The sequence below is a fragment of the Tympanuchus pallidicinctus genome, unplaced genomic scaffold (assembly GCF_026119805.1).
Source record: "Tympanuchus pallidicinctus isolate F22 unplaced genomic scaffold, pur_lepc_1.0 scaffold8, whole genome shotgun sequence".
NCBI classification, from domain to species: domain Eukaryota; kingdom Metazoa; phylum Chordata; class Aves; order Galliformes; family Phasianidae; genus Tympanuchus; species Tympanuchus pallidicinctus.
The window spans coordinates 14,839,509-14,859,645 of NW_026294802.1; the positions used below are offsets into that span (position 1 = coordinate 14,839,509).

The following is a 20,137-nucleotide window of genomic DNA, read 5'->3' on the forward strand; positions in this document are numbered from 1 at the left end:
AGCACGGAACAAGAGCCTGCATGCCATGCTCATAACAATCTGCACCCCATTTGCACCGTCACTTGCTGCTGAGAGGCACCACCCCCTCCTCAGTGTGCTCGCTGTGCTCGCATCTGTTTGGTCTCCATCAACATCCAGCAAGCATCAGTGAATGTTAACAGATGCAATTTTTTTGCATGCAGGAATTCAGTGACACAACTTTGCTTCATACACACTTCCATGTCAGATGCCATTTTGTCAGACTGCCCCTCTGCTGCTACCCGTCGCACAGCAGGATACTGGTGGGAAGGTTCAACTTCTACTGTCTCACCGCCATCGTGCACCTTTCATGTCATAAGCCAACATTATAAAATAAAGAGGCATTACTTTCACAACTGCCACTGTATGAGCAAGAAATGTGGCACTTGTTATCAATTCATCACAGTCTAAAGCAATAAGCAGGATTGTATCAAATATATCCAATTCTTTCCTCTTTCTGCCAAATATTGGCTGAGCCAAAGGATCGGGGATAAAACCTGCATGGCTGCAGACATAGTGCAGTGAATGTGTGCTGTGCCATTGCAGCATAGGTAAATTAATTCTCCTTACAAGTACAGCTTTACATGTTAAAGTTAGTTTTATGACACTGCCATATTTTGCAGTAGAGATTTGCAGCATTTTGACTCTACTGAATACAAGACCTGGATAACCATGTTTCCAAATTATGAGAATTTTCATAGAATCACAGAGAATCATGGAATTGTCTGATGGATCACCTGAGGCGAGCCATGAGTCAGCCAGAGGAGCACAGCTGAAGGCAATTCACCTGTGCTGCCGGAAGAGGTGGAGCCAGGCTCCACTCCTCCTAGACCTATTTAAGAGCTGGCTGCCAGTGGGGAAGGATCTCTTCTGGAGATCACCTCTCTTGGTGTTTTGTGGTGAGCCCAGCCAAAGGATAAGCTCTTCCACTTATTCTCTTTTTGTTATCGTTGTCTACTTTGCCTAACTCTCTTGTTTATATTGTGATAATAACATCTTGATATCTATTGATTATACAACTATATTGTGATTATAATATCTTGTTGTCTATTGATTATACACTGCTGAAACTCAATCTTGAAAAATAATGTTGTATAAGCTGTCCTGTATAAAAATACATTGTTTTTTCCAGGATAACTCCTTATTGTGAATAGATCATGGTTTAGTTCCGCTTTCTCCTTGGCTTCTAAGTGCTCTTGTTCCTCTCATCCAGCTGTTTTTATCTTGCCTTTTAGCTCTGAGAGCATGGTTGGAGGCATCCTGGCCTCTGTGACTCGCTCAGTGCCCCATCCCTGGAGGTGTTCAAGTAAGAGGTAATCTGCTGAACAGGTAGCAAAAATAAGCATTGTCCTATCCCTGAATCAGAGTAGTCAGTCTTTAGGTTGTATTGGACAACATAATGAATATCTAAAAAAAAAAAAAAGTAGATTGTTATTAAATATTGTGAAGAGAGTAGGACAATGTCCTCCAACGTTGTATGGTACATTATACAATTCACAGTCTATATTTTGTAAATTATCAGTTTATTGTGCTGACAGGACTGCTGGCAGCCAATCCTACTCTGTATCAAGTATTTCCTACTCTGATTAAAACATTCTGAATCCTAAGGAGTTTTAATACGTTTTGGATGATACCTTCTATCCGCACCTGAATATTACCTGAGATGCTTTTCTGCAAATCACTGAGTGATGCTGTTTTAGGTCATGGTAAATAGAGGAGTGAGGCACTGAGGAGTAAACATGTCCCTGATTATATATGAAAAAGGGGGATAATTTAAACTGGTGTCAGTCTGGAAATTATGACCTGATGGGAGGCAGAAGTCTTTGAGGAGTGGAGAACCCATCTTATCAGCAAGGCAAGGTTGGGAGCCAAGCATAATGCTCATTTCAGAGCAATATTTGAAGTTAAAGACATTGCTGCTGGCGGGGAGGGATGAAATCTTTATCCGAGGTGATCTGTGTACCTCTATGTTAACATCCTTTTCCCATGATGCTATTATGTGGGGTGTTGTGGCTGGGTAGTTCATTTTCCAGAAACACTGATGGGTTTGAGATGAGAACAAGCCAAGCATTTAATTCCAAAATTTTTTGTTTAATTCCAGAAGATTTTTATGTGCATGTAAGTTACATATATGTCTTTTGTATAATATGCAACAGTATATAATGCAATAATATTAATATTTTATATATACACACAGTATTTTCATTTCTACAGGAAGGTTCATGTTTATATATCGTATTTTCAGGGAAGCCGTCAGCAGTGTGGGATGCAGTAAGTGCATTCCAGACTGAATAAATCATTAACAACATTGTATTAAAATCAAGAACAGAGTTTCAAATATTTCAGTGCTTTGTTATTATTTTTTAAGCCTAATTCGACTTAAAGAATCTCAGCACCATCCAAGAGGGAAAGCTGCATGCATGTAGGCTGTGGGAAGCGGTAGCCTCTAGGGCCCAGAGGATATGCGGGAGGCATTTTCTCTGCTGGTGCGGCTGCGAGCGAGCAGAGCGAGAGACCTGGAAATGAAAGTAAAGAGCTCAGGAGGCACATGGAGGGAGCTGCAGGGGCAGCCGATCCACAAGCAGAATGCTCCCTCCTATAATTAAATAGCACTTACTGTTATTATTACTTATAGTAATAATACGTTAATAATACCTCTAGTAATATAATACCATTTATCGAGGAAAGTTATACGTAGCGTGTGGGGGAGAACCCGAGGAGAGGTGAGTCCTTTATGATTATTTTATTATTATTATTAAACCGAATGGCTATGTGTGTGTATGTGTGTATGTAGACAGGGGGTGGACTTGTGAAACGAGAAAATCTGGACATCGCTTCATTAAAAAGTAAAGGTTTCCAATGCTGACTGCATAGATGCAATGTTGTGTAATTGCAAAAAAAAAAAAAAGTGGGGGAAAATGATACTGGCGACATTCGGAAGCTAACCCCCCGCTTCTGCCAAAAAATGTGGGGCTTGCAAAAAAAATAATTGTCAGAGATCCTAATCCCACCCCCCGGAAAAAATGTGATGGTAATCTGAAAGTGAACAGCGAGGGGAAAAGCCCCTGGGTTTGTATTAAGAACTTGGGGCTCATTGTGCTCGTGGCTCGTAGCTTTCAGGGCTGCGTTTGGGGCTGTATTTGGGTTGCAGCTCTCCCTCCTGTTTGGTAAAAGCCCCGCTGAACAGTGGAGAAGCTCAGCTGGAACAGCTTCCCAAATGCACCTTCCTTAGAGCTTGTAAAGTTTATCAAATGAGAAGGTTCTGCTTTTGTATTTATTTTTTGTATTTAATTCTTAATGTTTTAAGCAGCTTCCGGGTAGCACGAGAGGTTATTTTTTATTTTATTTTCCCTTTTTCGTAGAGTCTCTCCCCCTCCCCCCGGACTCCTGGAGATGTGTGGTTTCTATTGAAGCGGGAGGGGGGGGGGGGGGGGATGGGGAAGGAGGAAGAGTATGTTTGGGCTTCTTTTCCGTTTTCCGGGAAACCTGGCTATTTTCCTCCCCGGCAGCACCGGGAGTGGAGTGATGCCCGGTTGCGGGCACCTGGTGGAGCCCCGCGGGGCTCGGAAGGCATCGCCGGCTCCACGCAGCCCCGGCCGGCGGAGGTGGCGCTTCCGCCCGCGGTGGCCGCTACGCAAGGCCGGGGATCGGCGGCCTAGTGCTGCGGGTGGGGGAGGAGAGCGGGAGCCGTGAAATCAGACCCGACGTTTACATTTTAAAATGAGGCAGGGGAGGACGAACTGGGCGGGCAGGAGACCTGAGTGAGTGGTCGAGGGGCTGGCAGTGTAATCTTACCGTGCTGCTGGGGCAAGAGGAAGGTGGCCTGCAGTAGAAGGTGGGAGTCCTGAGGGAGCCAAAAGGGGGGTGATGAGGACCTGGGTGCTCTGTTGAGGCTTTGCCCTGGGGAAACAGCTGATGGCTGCTTCTAATTTCAGCTGGGGCTAGTTTCACATTCACTGGAGACTGGACATGGCCATCATTCCTGGCTGGATGGGGGAAAGTTCTATGAGCAGTGGCTGAGGAACCGGCAGTGTTCACTGTGGAGAAGAGGAGGTTCAGAGGAGACCTTATCACTCTCTAGAACAATCTGAAAGTTTGTAGCGAGGTGGGGTCAGCCTCTTCTTCCAGGTAACAGCAATAGGATGAGAGTTAATGGCCTCAAGTTGTGTCAGGGAAGTTCAAGTTGGATATTAGGAAGGATTTGTTCTCAGAAAGAATGATGCTGCCCTGGAACAGGCTTCCCAGGGAGGTGGTGGAGTCACCATCCCTGGAGGTGTTCAAGAAACATGGTTGTGGTAATTAGGGATGCAGTTTAGTGAGTAATATTGAAGGGAGGTGTATGGTTGGACTAAATGATCTTAGAGGTCTCTTCCAAACTCAGTGATTCTATTATTCTATCCTGAAAATTGTTGTTTGTGAGAAGTGTTCTCAGAATCACAGAATGGCCAGGGTTGGAAGGGACCTCAAGGATCATGAATCTCCAACCCCCCTGCCACATTCAGGGCCACCAAACTCCCCATTTAGTACTAGACTTATATAGACTAATACTAGACATATAGACTAAGTGTTCAGACTTAGGGAGCAGCCTCAGGAAACAAGCTGGAGCCCTTATTTGTGGCGGGCTTAACCTGTTTTGCTTCACCACCATGGTGGCCAGATTACAGCCAAAGTCTTCATGCTTGCAGGTTAGCAAATCCTGCATGGAGAAGAGAACACAGCCAGTGGCTGAGCTCCTGTCTGAGCTCTACAACCTGCCACTTGCATTTCAGTGTGCTCATTTCTGGCTGAAATGTATTAGTCCAAGCCTAGAAATCAGACAGATATGAACTCGTTGCTATCGCAGAAATATACTGTGAAAAACTTTGTGCAAATTCAGCTTTGTCGAGGCTCTTGGTAAGGTAAATTAAAGTATTTCCATTCATGTCATATTCTCTCATTGAGTGAATCTACCTGGTTTGTGACTGAGTCACTGTGTTTACTGAGCTGTGTTTCCTTCTGAAAGCAAGAAAACCGTTGTGCCAATCTGCAGTATTTTATTTATTTGTCTGACAAATAGTTTGTAACTCATTGACAAACCATGAATAAATTCCTCTCCAGATGTTGGACCAGAGGGGGCAAACATTTCAACTGAAATGATAAGGGCTTTTTGGTGGTGATATAAATATCCTGGATTCTAATTCTGGTAGTGATTTGAGCAGACAAGTCTGGACAGACAGATTTGGGGGGGAAAAAAGGATGTTCAGGCACACTGCTTGATGAAATGTTTTGTACTGTGTTTCTAAAAATATTTACGCGACCGAGAAAACAAAAGCTAAGCAGGCTCTGTGCTTAAAATTAATTATGCATCAACTATGGTGTGGTGTGCAGCAGAACCAAAGCACTGTGTGTGTCAGTGGCTGACTGTACTCTGGGGTTACAGACATAATGAGTGTGCGGTGTGGTGTAAGGTTAGAGTGGGACGTGATGGTGAAGAGGCTGAGTTTGATGGGAATGCAACCGGGGGGGTATGAAAGGGCAAGAGGGATCTGCAGTAGTGGTGGAGCATGCTAGAGGGAAGAAGAGAACACGTGGAGGAAGGTGCTGCTGTGGAGTCAGATCAAATAGGAAAGATGGTTGTTCCTGAGAGATAAAATAGGTTGTTAGGGCAGCGGCATGTGGTGTGCATTTTGAGGGTGTTGCCATGAGAAGATGAGTCTTACGTGTGAAATTATGACATAAATGTGAAGGTGTGAAGGAGTGCTAGCAGAGGAGGCTGATTACCAACCTATAAGGAAAGAGGAATGTGGGGCAGCACCAGAGCACAATACTGTAGAGGGGCAATTGAACCTGTGGTCTGTGTCTAAAGAGAGCGATGAAGAGTCTTGTGTTGGGAAGCACTAGCTGTAGAAGATGAGACTTGGACTGCTGAGGGGAAACAGTGTGCAGGGTACAGAAGTTTTTTTTATGTGAGTTTTTATCAAGGATCAAATCTTTAACAGGGTATTGTGGGATGTAAAGATGATCAAACCATCTAAGTGAAGCAAGGGAGGAAAGGGGTATTCTGGATCTGATGGCCATGGGGAGATTAAAAACAAGGGGAACTCCAGGATGCAAGAGGAGTTGGTTAACTGTAGGAAAAAGATGTTTTAGAGCCTTTTCTTGCAGGCCTTTGGCCCCACTCCACCTTTTCATCAGCAGTGTTTGAATGCCACTCTGTGGACAAGCAGCAGTGACCAGTTCTGGTTGTAACACGTGCCAATATCTTGCTGTGGAAGATGGTCAGCAGTGGATCAGGGTAGCCATCAGAAGTGGTACTGATCTTCTCTTCCTCGCTCCTTGCAGTAGTATTTTGAGAAAAGGGCTGAGCTCAGTAGTGGAGTTGAAGCATGCTGTGTGTATCAGAAGCTTTTTAAGGTGATGTATCAGTTCTGTGGATATGCACAACTGTGAAGATATGCCACAGTGCTTTTGGAGTGCAGCCATTGACTTTGTGATGAACAGTGTCCACTTCCTGCAGTCACCAATAATAAGTCACCATCAGGTCTGTGGGCCACAACTTTCCTTCTGTTCTTCTTGTTTTCTCCAGCGTGGCTTGTGATGAGGAGCAGCAAGAGCAAGAGTTCTCCAAGGAGGACAAGCCTGACTTTTTTCCCCAGCTCTCACTGCTGTCTGTGTGCACATAGCTCCTACTTCTCCTCCTCTTGTCTGTTCTCTCTTCTCTCTTTTCAGTTTTGTGTAAGGAGAAATACTGAATGAGATGACTGTCTTGTTTTCTACCATTCAAACCTGCCTGCTTGTAGCTTCTGTGTTCATATTAACCTTGCAGTCTCCTTGTTAAATTTCTCTCTTCCTGATTGCTCATTATCCAGGTTATTTATAAACCATTCCAGGCCTTCTGGTGGTGGTGTGCTGAGGTCTACCAACTCTTCTCCATTGCTTCTGTTAAAAGCCTTTATAGAGGCACTGATCATCAGTCATCTCATCTGCTGGCATTCTGGCTTTCCCTTGCTTGCTGTGCTGCCCATCCCATTCCACATACAGCCGCTTGAAATCTTCTGCCTGCTGTTTGGACCAGATTGCTCTCATATTTAATGTCTGATGACTTACAAACAACACTGTATCACTTTCAAGCCCTTGCTTACTTCTGCTGCCTTTGCTTTTTGGTCTTTATCTCATCTCTATCTTTTTTTGCCTAACTGTCCTTCCTGGTAAAGGGCAAGTATCAGCCATTCTGCACTTTGCATAGTGCAGAGCATAATCAATAAGGGCTTGCTTAGCTGCCAGGATTGATTTTCATGTACCTTAAAGGTTCCTTCACAGTGTTCTGGGCTGATCGTGCTGCAGATACCATAAGATACATTAGATACAAAGGCATCTGTAATATGAAAGGGAGCCAGGTAGTAATGCTCTCCAAGAAAAATGACTTTTGTTTTTATCCTAATCTTTTCAGAGGCAATCCTAAGCTGTGGATGAATGTTGTCTTCAGTTCCATCTCATTTCAGTGTTTCTGAGCTTGCTGTCTTTGTCCATCTGTGTGCATGCCTATGGGAAAACGTTCCGCCGAGTCCTCCTCAGGCTGCAATTCAAAGCATTGCAGAATGGGGGGGTCCCTTCTCCCTGAAGCATCCTGGAGCCCTCTTACTGCTCCCAGCGAGCATTCCCAAGTTTCTGCTGCACTTGTCAACTGATTTTCAGCACAAAATATCCATTGCTGAGGTCCCTTACTGTCTTCTTATGTATACCACAGAAAGAGATTCCACCTCCTTCCCAGTGCCTCACTGTGATGTGATTCCAGATGCCCCACATAAATTACTTATTTGGTATGCAAGGATGTTATAAACCAGTTTGAGTCTGGCTCAGTGGTCATAATTGCTTATCATGGAAGGGTCCATGTGAAAATTCTTGAAATCTCTGCCAGTGTGGGGGAAGTGTTTATTTTTTCCCTCTTTCCTAGAAGGCAGTCAGGATTGCATTTGGTTCCCATTGCTTTGTTTATTGGCAGTCTAAGCAGCGAGCTCAAATTGAAGCAGTTCCTCTTTGCCTGTGTATCCTGGCAGTGGCATGTGAGAAAAAGCAGATACTGGGTAGCGAGCTGCTTGCCGTCCTTTGTCTGCAGTGTGGATAAATCATGGGCTTCAGTGTTCTGTGCGTTTGGGCTGGTACATTTTGTTAGTAGTAAGTTGAAGCACACACAAAATACTGTGCTGCTTAACTGCCAGCAAGACCTGTAATGACTCTTTTCCATTTTTTTTCTTTATTCTTCTGCAGTGATTGTAATGGAGAGACAGAAGAGAAAACAAGAAATAGAGAAAGGACTTCAATTAATTCAGTAAGTGGACTCATTGCTTCCTGTGGCTTGGGAGGTGGTTATCTTTGTATCAAGGATTGTAAGAATCAAGTTCTTTCTATTCACCTTTCTTAGGAAGAAGTATTCCTATTATGTCAGTGAGGAAAGGAGGGTAAAAACCAGGTGCCTTGTACACTGCTGTTACCAGAAAGAGATGACCTGGGCTCTGTTGCAGTTGCCAGCCTGGTCATTGCCTCCAGTCACTCTTCTGCAAATATTTTGTGGCTGCCTGGAGCTTATGGTGATTTCCTGTATGGTAGCTACAAGTTCAAGCACTTCCTTATGATGTATGGTCGTGCTTTTGCCTCCAGTGGTTGTGTTGGCAAAAGCCTCAAGGTCCAAGTTGCAGGATGAGTAGGGAAGAAATAAGATTAGAGTAAGATTTATTTTCTTAAGGCGTGCTTTGAATCCTGCAGTTATTATGAAATCTGTCCATCCACAGTAGGGAAAAAAGCCAACTCTTCCAAGTTATATACTGACATCCCTTGGCGTGGCCATTGTATTTTTACCCCACTTGGAAATTATGTGAGGCTGGTAACTACTCTCAGACAGAAAGTTGTGAGGTTTGTTTCAGTAATGTTTATAAAAACGTGTAAGGTTCCCATAAATAATTTAGAAATGCAGGATGTTGTCTGTGTTTCTTGAATGTGTCTTGAGCTCTGAACCAGGGAAAGTGTTATTCATTGGCTTGTTTTGGGGTAGTCCAACTTTATAAGAGTGTGAATGTTTCTTGCAAAGCCATTACATTTCCTGTAGTTAATTTTAAGGATTTGTACTGATGAAATTTTAAAAAGTTTATTCTCTGATCAGTAAGGCCATCTATATAATGCTGTATTTCAAAGGTGAGGAGGGGCATGAAGATTGCTAAGGATTTCTTGAGAACTTTGTATTCTCTCTGGGAGAAATAATATATGTGGAGCAAACAGGTGCTCTGATTTGAAGAACAGAGCCTTTTGCCTGTGTCTCGAGGCTGTTGTGGGACAGGCGTAGCCCACACAAGCACGGCCAGTTCTAGGGCACAGCCTGGCAGTCTTGGCCAAGGCAGCAAGAATTGAATGGCTTCTTGCACCTCCATTGTTTTCTCCTTTCATTGTGTTTGTAGTGTAGTCCTGAAGGCATGTGGCTGAGGTAATGGGGAGGAAAGTGATTGTGTTTATCACTGTCTTTTCTGTGACTGCACAGAGGATTTGAGGAGGTCTTGAAGTGACCAATCTGTTGCCTCTCATCAGAGCTAGGTGCATTTGTGCTCCCATTTTCCATGACAACCTCTCATGAGATTTTCTCAGAAATGTTTCTTTACAGGTGGCTGTCTGAGGGCACGTGACAAAATATCAGATGTGCACAGAAAATAGCTGAGAATAAGATTCCTCGTGTCTCAAATACCTTTGGGACCTAATCATCTCTTGACGTCACTGGGTCCGTCACTGAGCATAATGTTCCCTAATTGTGTTCTCTTCACTCCAGCTGTCTTTTAAGTGATAAAACATTCAGTAAATCACTGAGATGATCAAAACAGGACCAAAAAGATGGTTTTCTTCATCAGACAAAAGTGAGATTTTACATGGATGCTTGAATCACGAACACTTTTTTTTTTTTTTTTTCAGGTCTACATTACCTTTAAGCCAAGAAGACTATGAGGTAATTACAAGATGTTTTTTTTCTGAAGTTGGGAACCCTTAGATTAACAAGATTTGTTCTGTTACATAGCCAAACAAGAAGTAGAGAGCAAGAGTGGAGCGTAGGGATGGTCTGTCACAGTTTGTCTAAAATGTCAAGCTTTAAGAATTCTGGCAAGGAAAACTTTCAGTGGAAGGAGAAAACACTGGAGGGATCAAGAAAGGAGGAAATGTGACTGGATTATTCTTCTCCACCAAAAGACTCGTGCTTTATAGGAGAGTGGGGATGCGGGAGAATTGTGGTGGGCAGACAGGTTGCTGAAACATGGGAAGGAATGGGAAATTGGGAAACTGCCTCTGTTTCCGTGTATCCATTTCAGTCTGTTTGCTCTGTTCCCGCTGTTCAGGCTGTCTTGCAGAAGCTGGTGAGAAACTTGTTTGCAGAGGGCAATGATTTGTTTCGAGAGAAAGATTTCAAGCTGTCGCTGGTACAGTATGTAGAAGGGCTGAACGTGGCAGATTATGCAGCCTCTGATGAGGTGACCATCCCAAAGGAACTCCTGTGCAAGCTGCATGTCAACCGAGCTGCCTGCTACTTCGCCATGGTGAGTGCCTTCCCAAGGCATCCCCAGGAGTCAGGAAGGACAGCTGGATTGCTTTGGGTGTCATGCAGTTGGCAAACATGTCAGGAGGATATTCAGCCCCCAGCACAGAAGGAAATGGTGACATACAGAGAACTTGGATACCTCCTCACTATCACGTTGTGTCTTGTAAAGCCAGAGGAATGATGTAAAGGAATGGGGTCCCGCTTTTGTTGGCCAGCCCTAAGGTACTAAGAAGGCAGTTCAGGTCCGTGTTGAGGAGTTAATGCACTCTGCAAATGCAGTTGTAAAGAGCCAGTACCTTCCTGTGCTGACTCTGAATATTGCTCTGGAAGTTTGCCTGCCTCCCCGCATCTGTGAGACTGGAAGACGGTGAGAAAGCTTTGAATCATGGCAGAGCATTCAGAACACATATGGAAAATTATTCTGAAATAATCAGGCTCTAAAAAGCTGTTCTCTTCCATTTTCTTCAGGAATGCAACAGCCTACTTTTATGGCAGAGCCCCAAAGCAGGTCCATCCTGTTCATAATGAGGCTAAGTCCTGTGAAAAAAGTTAACAGGTGGTCACATAATTAAAGACTGTCAAATGTAACACGTCCACGGTAGAAGGGGAAGCAGTATAAGGTTCTTCATCAGCCCAAATCGTGCTGTTCACTAAGTTTAAAGTGTTCTGCATTTCACCAGATTTAACAAAATGCAATGAGTGCATTTCCAACTGTCTTTTCCATGCTTTTGTATTTCTGCTGAGAGATACAAAACATGGATTCACACAGAGAAGGGCTTGTCTGCTGTGCTGACTTTTGGTGGTTTCTTCCACGCAGGGGTTGTACGAGAAGGCTCTGGAAGACAGTGAAAAGGCTTTAGGTCTTGACAAGGAGAACATCCGAGCGCTCTTCCGCAAAGCTCGCTCTTTAAATGAACTTGGAAGACACAAAGAGGCGTATGAGTGTAATAGCCGTTGTCTGCTGTCCCTCCCCCATGTAAGTTTTGGACATACAGCTTATCTTGATTTCTGGGGCTCACCAAGTTGCTCTTTCATCACTTAATATTTAGCCTGAGGAAGAAGGAAAGTTGGCTATACTTGGTGACATGCTTATGTCCAGGATTCTTCTCCCTCTCTCAACTCAGAGAGGATATTTGAATGCTCTTGTTTCTTCTGTCCAAGTCACAATCTGCACACAGTACCAGCCAGAGACACTGGCTAATGGCAGAAGGTTTGCTGGCCTATTCACAAAGTGCAAAAAGTTGCCCTAACAGAAGGTGAGCTAAGGCCATGAAGGTGCTTTAATTAGCCCTTTTTATATGCCTAATGAGAGTGACTGTGAGCATGGCACAAATGCAAACTGGAGCCCTGTGAGGAAACATACACGTTTTTCCTGTTTTAGATAAAAATGTCTGATGTTTTAGTTAATAATTGCTAAGGCAAGCTGATAAAGTGTTTTTGTTTCTGAGGGATATGTGGAGGGGTCCTTGATGATCAGTTATGTTCACAGGTGTGTAAATTTTTTTTACTTAAGAGGGGACTATTCACATATACTAGGCCCTGTGTATTTTCTTAACAATGCTTTTATTGAGCTTTCTTTTAGGCCAGATATTGAACAAGTAAGCAGACTCTGATTACATCCCAGTGAGTGCTGGTCATCTTTGCTAAATTTAGTTCTGATCCATCACAGTAATGCTGTTAGGGAAAAAAGGCAATTACTTCAGCAGAAGTTGTTTTTTTTTTTTTTTCTTATTAGAATTGCAGAAGCAATTTTATAAAGCAGAGCCATGTTAGCAGTTTGTTGCCTCTTTTGTATTCAGTTTACTTGACTTGACAGAACAAGGTGACCAAAACACACAAAGTATTATGTTAGGGAGTTTTAAAGACCTATTTCGTAAATCCTTTTGTAAGCAAAACTGCCTAATACATCTGTCCATGTAAAACTGTACGTGGCTGCATCTCACAATGTAGTTCAGCCATTTTTATATGTGGCTGAAATATTAAAGGTCTTGGTGGTCTGCAGACATTTTATCTAGCTTTTCTGGATCAGGATAGCTCAACTTTACAAATTCATTATCAAGACATCTGCATTCCTGGCTCCGAACAATTCAGTCTTGTAAATTAAAGCATGCCATTGCCTTATTATCTGATTAACAGAAATCACAAGCCTTCTCCGCATCAAAGTCAAATCAGACTGTCTGTCATCTCAGTTCTGTTTCAACTACACCAGTTGCTGGGCCTCTGGAACAGTGAGGTGCTACCAGTTTGTGTTGCTGTAACAGCTGAGAAGCAGCTCGTATATTAAAACTTGCAGTGATGAAGGGGTGCCACTCACTTGACTCATTGTCTAGCAGAGTTAGTTTAACCAGGTGCAGATATTCAGTGCTGATAGTTTGCAGAGATTCCCAGCATGGTGAGGCTGGTGCTTCTCTGTTGTCTGCTTTTAGGATGGCACAAAGGGTGGTTTTTTAGGATATTGCAAGAGGGCATTTTGCGTGCCCTTATTGAGCATCCCCTTGCTTAGATGGGAGACAGTAAGCACCTGAGGAAAAGGAAGGCTAAAGAAGAAGTCTCAGAATGACAAAGAGTAAGCTCCCAGTCCCAAACCTCAGGCCTGCTTGTTAAAAATTAAATCATGTTGTTGGGAAATGAAAGCAGCCTAGAGAAAAATATTCTTGATCTTGTCCAAGCATCAGAGAGGACGTCTTAGAGTCGTGATGGCATGTGGAATTGTATAGGATGAGCCTGGTAGGTATTGTTGTGAGATCAATGAAAAGAAATGATGCAGGAGGTGTCAGAAGGTACCTGCAAGAGTGTTTAGAAAGGTGGAGGAACCAGAGACAAAGAGCACTGAAAACATGATTGGGGTAAAATATTAAAAAGTATTTAAAAAGGCAGAGTGATGGTTATCTCAGACAGTTCTGAGAGTTGGAAGGGATGGAGTAGGGGGAGGCAACCATAAGAACTGACTGAGAGATCTCTGGAGAATATGGAGCAGTTTCAGAAGAGGAAGGTACATCCTGGAGAGATATAAGATGGAGAGAGAAGAGGACATGGGTAAATTGGATTTTTTTCTTCAGTGACTTCAGACCAAACCACTGTTGAGGATGTGGGGAAAGAAGTTCAGTCAAAAGGTGGCATTTCAGATTGAGGGGAAAAGTTACTGATGCAGTGAGATGGAAGACCCACAGGCTAGTGAGGGGCTGAAGGGGAAAAAAATGAACCTGCAGAGAGAAGAAAATTGGGAAGATCAGAGTTATGTGGTAAGCAGAGAGAAAAGAACAAGCTTCAGGGTTATAGATAAAGGACATATGGTAGCATTAAGGAGGGATATTGCAATAGGTTGGGCAAGCATGTTGTTTTCCTTTGAAGAAACTGTTAAAGGATGCCAGTATTTTTGCCAGCGGGAAAAGGGAGGAAAGCACAAGGAAGGAGTTGCTGATGATAAATAAGTGAAGAGGTTTGTGGCAGGTTAGTCCAGGCAGAACTGGAGAGAACGGAGCAACCTCAGTACCTCAGCAGGAATGATAGGAACGTTCTGGTTTGCATGGCCTCTGCTAGGGTTGCTGTGCTGCTATCTACAAGTGAAGCTTTTTTTTTGGCACGGCTGCGCGGACAGCTGCATTCCTGTTTGTTTTGTCTGCCACAAAGACACAAAGCTGAAAGTGTCCTTCCAATGCTTTTGTACCCAGGATGAGAGTGTCACACAGCTGGGACAGGAGCTTGCACAGAAGCTGGGACTGAGGGTTCGAAAAGCATATAAAAGGCCTCAGGTATGACTTCTTTATTTTCTTTTTTTCCTGGAGACTATCCTTTGGCTCTTTCACATTTACTTCTGCAAAAGTGGTAGGTGCACTATAGACACAGGTGTATTACACTGCAGTCCCCCCAGCAGGCCACTGGCTCCCCTCCTTATTCTGCCTCTCTGACTCACCTTTGCCTTTGTCCATTTCTGACCCCACTGCTGCCCTGGGTCTTCTGCAGGATGTTCCCTGCACCTCCAGCAAAGTCAGACTGGTGCTGCAGGAGAAGGCTTTAATGTGGTAGGAGCCTGCACCTCTATGAAGAGAGGGACATGTGGTCTGATCCCAAAGGAAATTTTGATTCACATTCCTTCCCCTGTAACAGGAATGTGGTTGATACCCTTCTGGTCAGATGCTAGGAAAGAAAGCAGCAAAAATTAAGCTGTTGGTCCAGTTAATGGACCCCAGTGGCTAGACCTGGCTTTGAAAGAAAGTGCTGTAGTACAGTGTACTGCGTAGGTATGGAAATGTATACTCTGGGATGGAGCTAGAGGGCGTTAGGCCACTGCTGGCCCTCTTGGATAAATCTGCTTTGGTGTTGTGAAATCATGGGGTGCATTTTCAGGAGTAAGCAGCTCTAGCTTGTGTTACTGAATGTTCACACAGTGACTGTCAGTGTGCTTTGCTGAGCCAGCTCTGCCAAGCGTCCTCAGCCCCCTGCACAGCAGTGTGTTGGACACCTCCAGGGAACCTTTACAGTATTTGGTGACGTGGTTCCTGGGCATTCAATCTGCAGAGAGCTTCTGAGAAAAGTGTGGCTCTGATGTCATGTTCCACTCAATGACAAAACTGATGTGATTGATCCACCCAAAACCCTTTGATGCTGTAGCAACTCTCAGCACTCTGAAATGATTCTGTCTCAAAGAAAAGGAAGTTTTACTTGGAAAATACTTCTTGTAGCTGCTCATTGTGTTCATTGGCCCAGCCACGTTTTTTGCTGTTGTCACATTACTGAACTCTGATGGGCTTAAACCATTCTGATGTGCTGGAAAAACAAAGACTATAAAAGACAAAATGCTTTTTATTGCTTGATGTGTAGTGATTGGTATTTTGATAACACCTTGCCATCTTTTGTGTTGACTTACAACTTTCATTCCAGTGCTGCAATGCCTTTCCAAAGCTGTGATGTTTTAATGAAAAGGCAAAAAAAAAGTTTGTTTCTTTAGGAATAATGTTAGCTTCCTGACCATGCATTGTATGTTAGGTGTTTAGTAAACACTGAGGTGACACTGAGGTGTCCATAATAAATGTGTGGCCCTGCCAGCGTTCATAAAACTACCTTTGTGTCACAGAGTTATGCTTTTGGGGTGGCTTTTATTTCTAGACAGTGCCTGAAAGAAAAACTGTATTCAGCTTTACCAATTTTACAAGTGTTTGTGGGCTGTCTCTGTTCTAAGACATCTCTCTTCTTGCAGCAGGAATTGGAAACATTCTCTCTACTCAGTAACGGCACGTCCATCAATTTGTCAAATCAGGTACAGTTGGCATCCTCTAGTTATTAATGTTGATGGATTGCTACTGGAATGTTTCTGAGCTTTATTTACATATGCATTGATAGCTGTCTTTTAGAATTTAAATATACTAATTAGTGTATTCCCCTTTGTCCTGGTTTACCTCCACTGGCAGCTAAGCATCCGCAGCTCTTCTCTCACTCCTTCTACCAGTAGGATCAGGAGTAGAACTGGGAAAAAAGGGTAAAAACTTGTGGACTGAGACAGGCAGTATAATGGAACAGAAAAAGGAGGTGAAAATAATAATAATAATAGTGATAAAAGAATATAAAAAGCAAGTGATGCATGATGCAATTACTCACCACTGAGTGATGCTCAGCCTGTCCCGAAGCAGCTGCAGCCCCTCATGTCACCTCCTCCCAGTTTCACTGGTCAGCATGATACCACATGGTATGAGATATCCCTTTGGCCAGTTTGTGTCCTCTCCTGGTTCTGTCCCATGCCAGCTGCTTCTTGCTGGTGGCGTAGTACAAGGAGCTGAAAAGTCTTTGAGTGAAAGCACTGCTTGGCAACCAGTGAAACATCAATGTGTTATCAGCATTATTCTCATCCTAAATCTAAAACACAGCACTATAGCAAGCTACTAAGAAGGAAATCAACACTGTCCCAGCCAAAACCAGGACAACCTTTATAAAGAATATTGTTAAAGAAATTTATTTCTTTGAAAATATTTCTGGTGAAAGCATTTTTATTGTCAACAGATCAGTGGCAATAGTTATTTTTCTTGGTTATTGTGAATGGTTTTCTTCTTTTGTATTTTAAATAAGTTTCAGTTTTCAGGTTCTTACATAGTTAGGACTACACTAAGTAAAGATCAGGAAATGGAGATGCTGAGGAAATAGAGGTCAAATCAAGCAGTGTAGTGCTGTTGTCCAGAAGTGAGCAAGGTACATGCACAGTTTGTTATTCTTTGTATTGTCCTTTGACCTGGGAGATCCTTGAGCAGAGCTCTGCACAAATATTGAACCAGAATATAAGAAATTGCTGAGTTCTTTGTTCCACCACCAGCTGACAAAAGCCTTGATGTTTTTACAGGCTGTCTGGTACTTCACATTACTCCTTAAAGCAAGCAAAGTATAAAACCATAGCAATTGGCATTTTGTTTGACAAGGTGGGATTCGAAAGAACCAATTTACCTGCCAGTGTGCAGAGACTTGCCTTCACATCTTTCTAGGAGAGCGAGTCAGTTTTCTTGCATAGTTGTGCCTAGTTTTTCATTTGTAAACCTTGAAGAAATTGAAATATTGCAAAGATCAGAAGTTGTGTAAACTATTGCAGTAGATGCAGTATCTAGAAAGCAGTGCTTTACTTGTGCCTTTGTAAGTTTAAACTTAAAGCACACGTACTTGCATCTGTTTATGTTACTGTAAAATTTGGGGCTCATTTTATTCCTTGCCTGAAGCTTTGTGTCAGCAGTTGTCTTTGTGGAAACCTTTTCCTGTTGTGAGTTTGCTGTGAAAGTTCGTGGTTATTAGATTGCAAAGTGAACTAAGAGAAGGAACACTGTGTCAGACCAGGCTAATCAGATCTCTCTGCACAGGGCTGACTGACTGGTTTGTCCTGGGACTTGGGACACAGTATTCTTTCTCACCCATACAGGAAAAAAACCCAATTCTATATACAGATTTGCTCACGTGGTTGGGCATTATGCAGAGTTGGTATTCCATTGCAGCAACAAAGCTTGTCCACTGCTGGAGGTGAAAGTGCATAGGTTTTGGATGAATGCACTCTTAAAGTTTTGTGGTTTTACTGTTCTTGCACTGAAGTGTTTTTGCACTTGCAATAAAGAAAAATAAAGAGCCTGATGTGTTTGGGAATAATAGAAGCTCTACTCTGTGAATTGAGAATATCTTTTTCAAAGATTAAGTTCTGGTGATAATTTCTCTGTTCTTTGCCCTCTGCAGACCACTTCCAATGGTTTGGGGTCGATTGATGATATTGAAACAGGTAAAGATATTTCTCTTCTCTGATTTTTGTGGTGTCAATGTGGTACCTGACCAGGCTGGCAGGCCTGAGAGGTTTGTGGTCTGCGTTTGTGTCTGTCTGTGTGCTCCTGACTTTAATACCCAGGAGGAAGAAAAGATGATGGGAAGCAGGAGCATATGGGACTGTTACCTTAACTAGTTCTCTCCCATTATCTTCCTTATTGCAGTCAGTTATTGAGGCACTGTCATGAAGGGCAAAAGAGGCTGAGCAGTTATTTGCCTATTAGTACCTCATTCAGAAAAGCTTCTTGTGCTTCTTGTCCAGGCCCAGCAAGGGACATCTCCAGGAATTAGAAGGGTGTGCTGATGTACACAGCTTCCTCCAGTTCTGCTTTCTTAATGTTGACCTTGGTGCAGCTTCTGAGATTCTTTTGTTACTCCCAGACAAAACAGTCCAGATAAAGTTAAGGTTGTAGGCAACTGTCTGTGCACCAAGCACGTGTTGTCCTCCAGGACACTGAGATGGAGGAGTTCAAAATAAGGGGGTTGGGAAGGACCAAGGAGAGCTTTGTGCTGCATTAGGAACAGAGGAGGAGCAGAGTGAGGGCCACAGGGTTGCTTTTCTCATGCTGAGAATCAAGTGACCTTAACTCTTCCCCTGGCTGCATGCTTTGCCCTTTGTAGTGTGCTGGCCTCTGAACATGTCAGTCTCTGTTCCTTTGAAAAGTAGCTGCAGCACTAAGTGTGCAGGCTTAATACTGCAGGTAGCTATTGCTCTTTTTATAGAAAGACACTAATTTCATAATCGGGGTGCTCTGGTGTCTATTTTGTTAGTTCCCTGTGAATTCTGGTTCAGTAACAGAATGCTGCGTGCAGGCATGAGACCCAGTTCCCCAAAACATGGAGAGTTTTTCAGTTATTTGCTGCGCTGAGATGAGCTGGGCTCTTACTGCAGAGTGAAGAGTGGCTGCAACCAGGAGGCTCTTTGTCTCGTCAGGGCTTGGTGCAGAAGCAGCATGCCAGCTTTGCTGCAGCTCAGGCAGAGAGAACATTTTCTGCTAGATCTTTTCAAAATCACTGAAATGATGTGTTCTCTGTTGCCCTGAGATTGGCGTGCCATTAGGAGAGCTGTGAGTGCCAGGTGCCTCGAGTGAAACCCACAAGGCTGTTAGGGGGTTTTGTTGATGTTATTTTGGGGTGTTTTTGTGTTGTTCTGTTTTTTTTTTTTTGGGGGGGGGGGGTTGTTTTTTTGTTTTTTGTTTTTTGTTTTTTTTTAAGATGCAAACTCCTGACAGCCCTCCCTCCTTGAAGTCAACTGATGAACTCAGCCCTGTCCTGTATATGTCGTGGCTCAGTATTGCCTTTGGCCAATTGATGCATGGAGGAGCAACTGCTTTTTGGGATGCAGAATGAGAAACAGGGCTCTTAAAAGAACTCTGTTCACCTCTGTGGCAATGCCCAAGGAAGCTCCCAAGTGGGGAACATTCTGCTAGTTTTGGTAGAAAGGAAAGGAATGGACAAGACCCTCAATGAACTCATAATAATACATGCGGCTTAGTAGCGTTGGAGCAGTGGCACAGGAAGGCAGGATGTACGTGTGCTCTGTTCATCAAGGAAGGTTTATGGTTTTTGTTTTTTAAAGTTGGGGCAAATGTTAAAGTGGGCACAGGGGGTGCATGAGCTTTCTAGGCAGAGAGTAGATATGGACATGGTGATTGGTGAGGAAACTCAGTGGATGGGAGTGTCGTGGAGAAAGGAGGGGGAAGGGAAGAGATAGGATGGAATGGAATGGAATGGGAGCGAGGAGCCAGAAGGAGGAGAGGGTTTGGGTAGTCAGAGAGGAGCAGACATTTTTTTTTCTGCTTTTCTTTGTGGGATCTCTTGGTTCCTTGCTCTTCTTCCCATTAACCCGTACCAATCTGTGGGACAGCCCTTATCTGTCTCTGCCTTTTTATTGCATATTCAGTTTGTCGGAGTTTGGGGTCTGTTAGGGCATATGAGGGCATTTCTCTCTTGGAGAAGGTCTGAACTTGTAAATCCCTTGAGGCTATATCATTGTGAACCCTTTTACTCCCCCCTGCACGTGTCCCTGGCCCCTACGGCATGTCCTGAACTTCTTGTTGGCCTTCATAGGGATCTTGACAGTACTCCAGATTAAAACATCTGAAAAATGGGAAGGGACAAGCTGTCCCTTTGTGCTGAGGGAAATCTGGCTGCACTACCAGCAATGAGGACAGCACCAAAGGGAAGCTGAATGGCTGGCTCCCAAGCATGGCTGGAGGGTCTGCACCAAGGGGAACTGAACTGAGAGAATCCTTCGCAAAGGAAGCATGGGGATTGGAGCCAGGCCTG

The 20,137-nt window shown here is 43.6% G+C and overlaps 1 protein-coding gene across 10 annotated transcripts in view; it reads left to right on the plus strand.

Annotated features, from left to right (window-relative positions):
• The first annotated feature begins 1,108 nt into the window (after positions 1-1,108).
• The window catches only part of ZC3H7B (zinc finger CCCH-type containing 7B), a 45,961-nt gene continuing 26,932 nt past the window's right edge, over positions 1,109-20,137 (plus strand). For 5 of the 10 annotated variants that reach the window (XM_052667931.1, XM_052667937.1, XM_052667932.1 and 2 more), the window contains exons 1-7: positions 8,266-8,326; positions 9,949-9,982; positions 10,368-10,565; positions 11,385-11,543; positions 14,239-14,319; positions 15,765-15,824; positions 17,765-17,807. In XM_052667931.1, the coding sequence (XP_052523891.1) occupies positions 8,274-8,326; positions 9,949-9,982; positions 10,368-10,565; positions 11,385-11,543; positions 14,239-14,319; positions 15,765-15,824; positions 17,765-17,807 (628 nt within the window). In that variant the 5' untranslated portion in view covers positions 8,266-8,273. Of the gene's footprint in view, positions 1,332-2,340; positions 2,742-5,991; positions 6,539-8,265; positions 8,327-9,948; positions 9,983-10,367; positions 10,566-11,384; positions 11,544-14,238; positions 14,320-15,764; positions 15,825-17,764; positions 17,808-20,137 lie in introns of those variants that run through there. The other 5 variants (XM_052667930.1, XM_052667940.1, XM_052667935.1 and 2 more) reach the window with 4 other exon arrangements.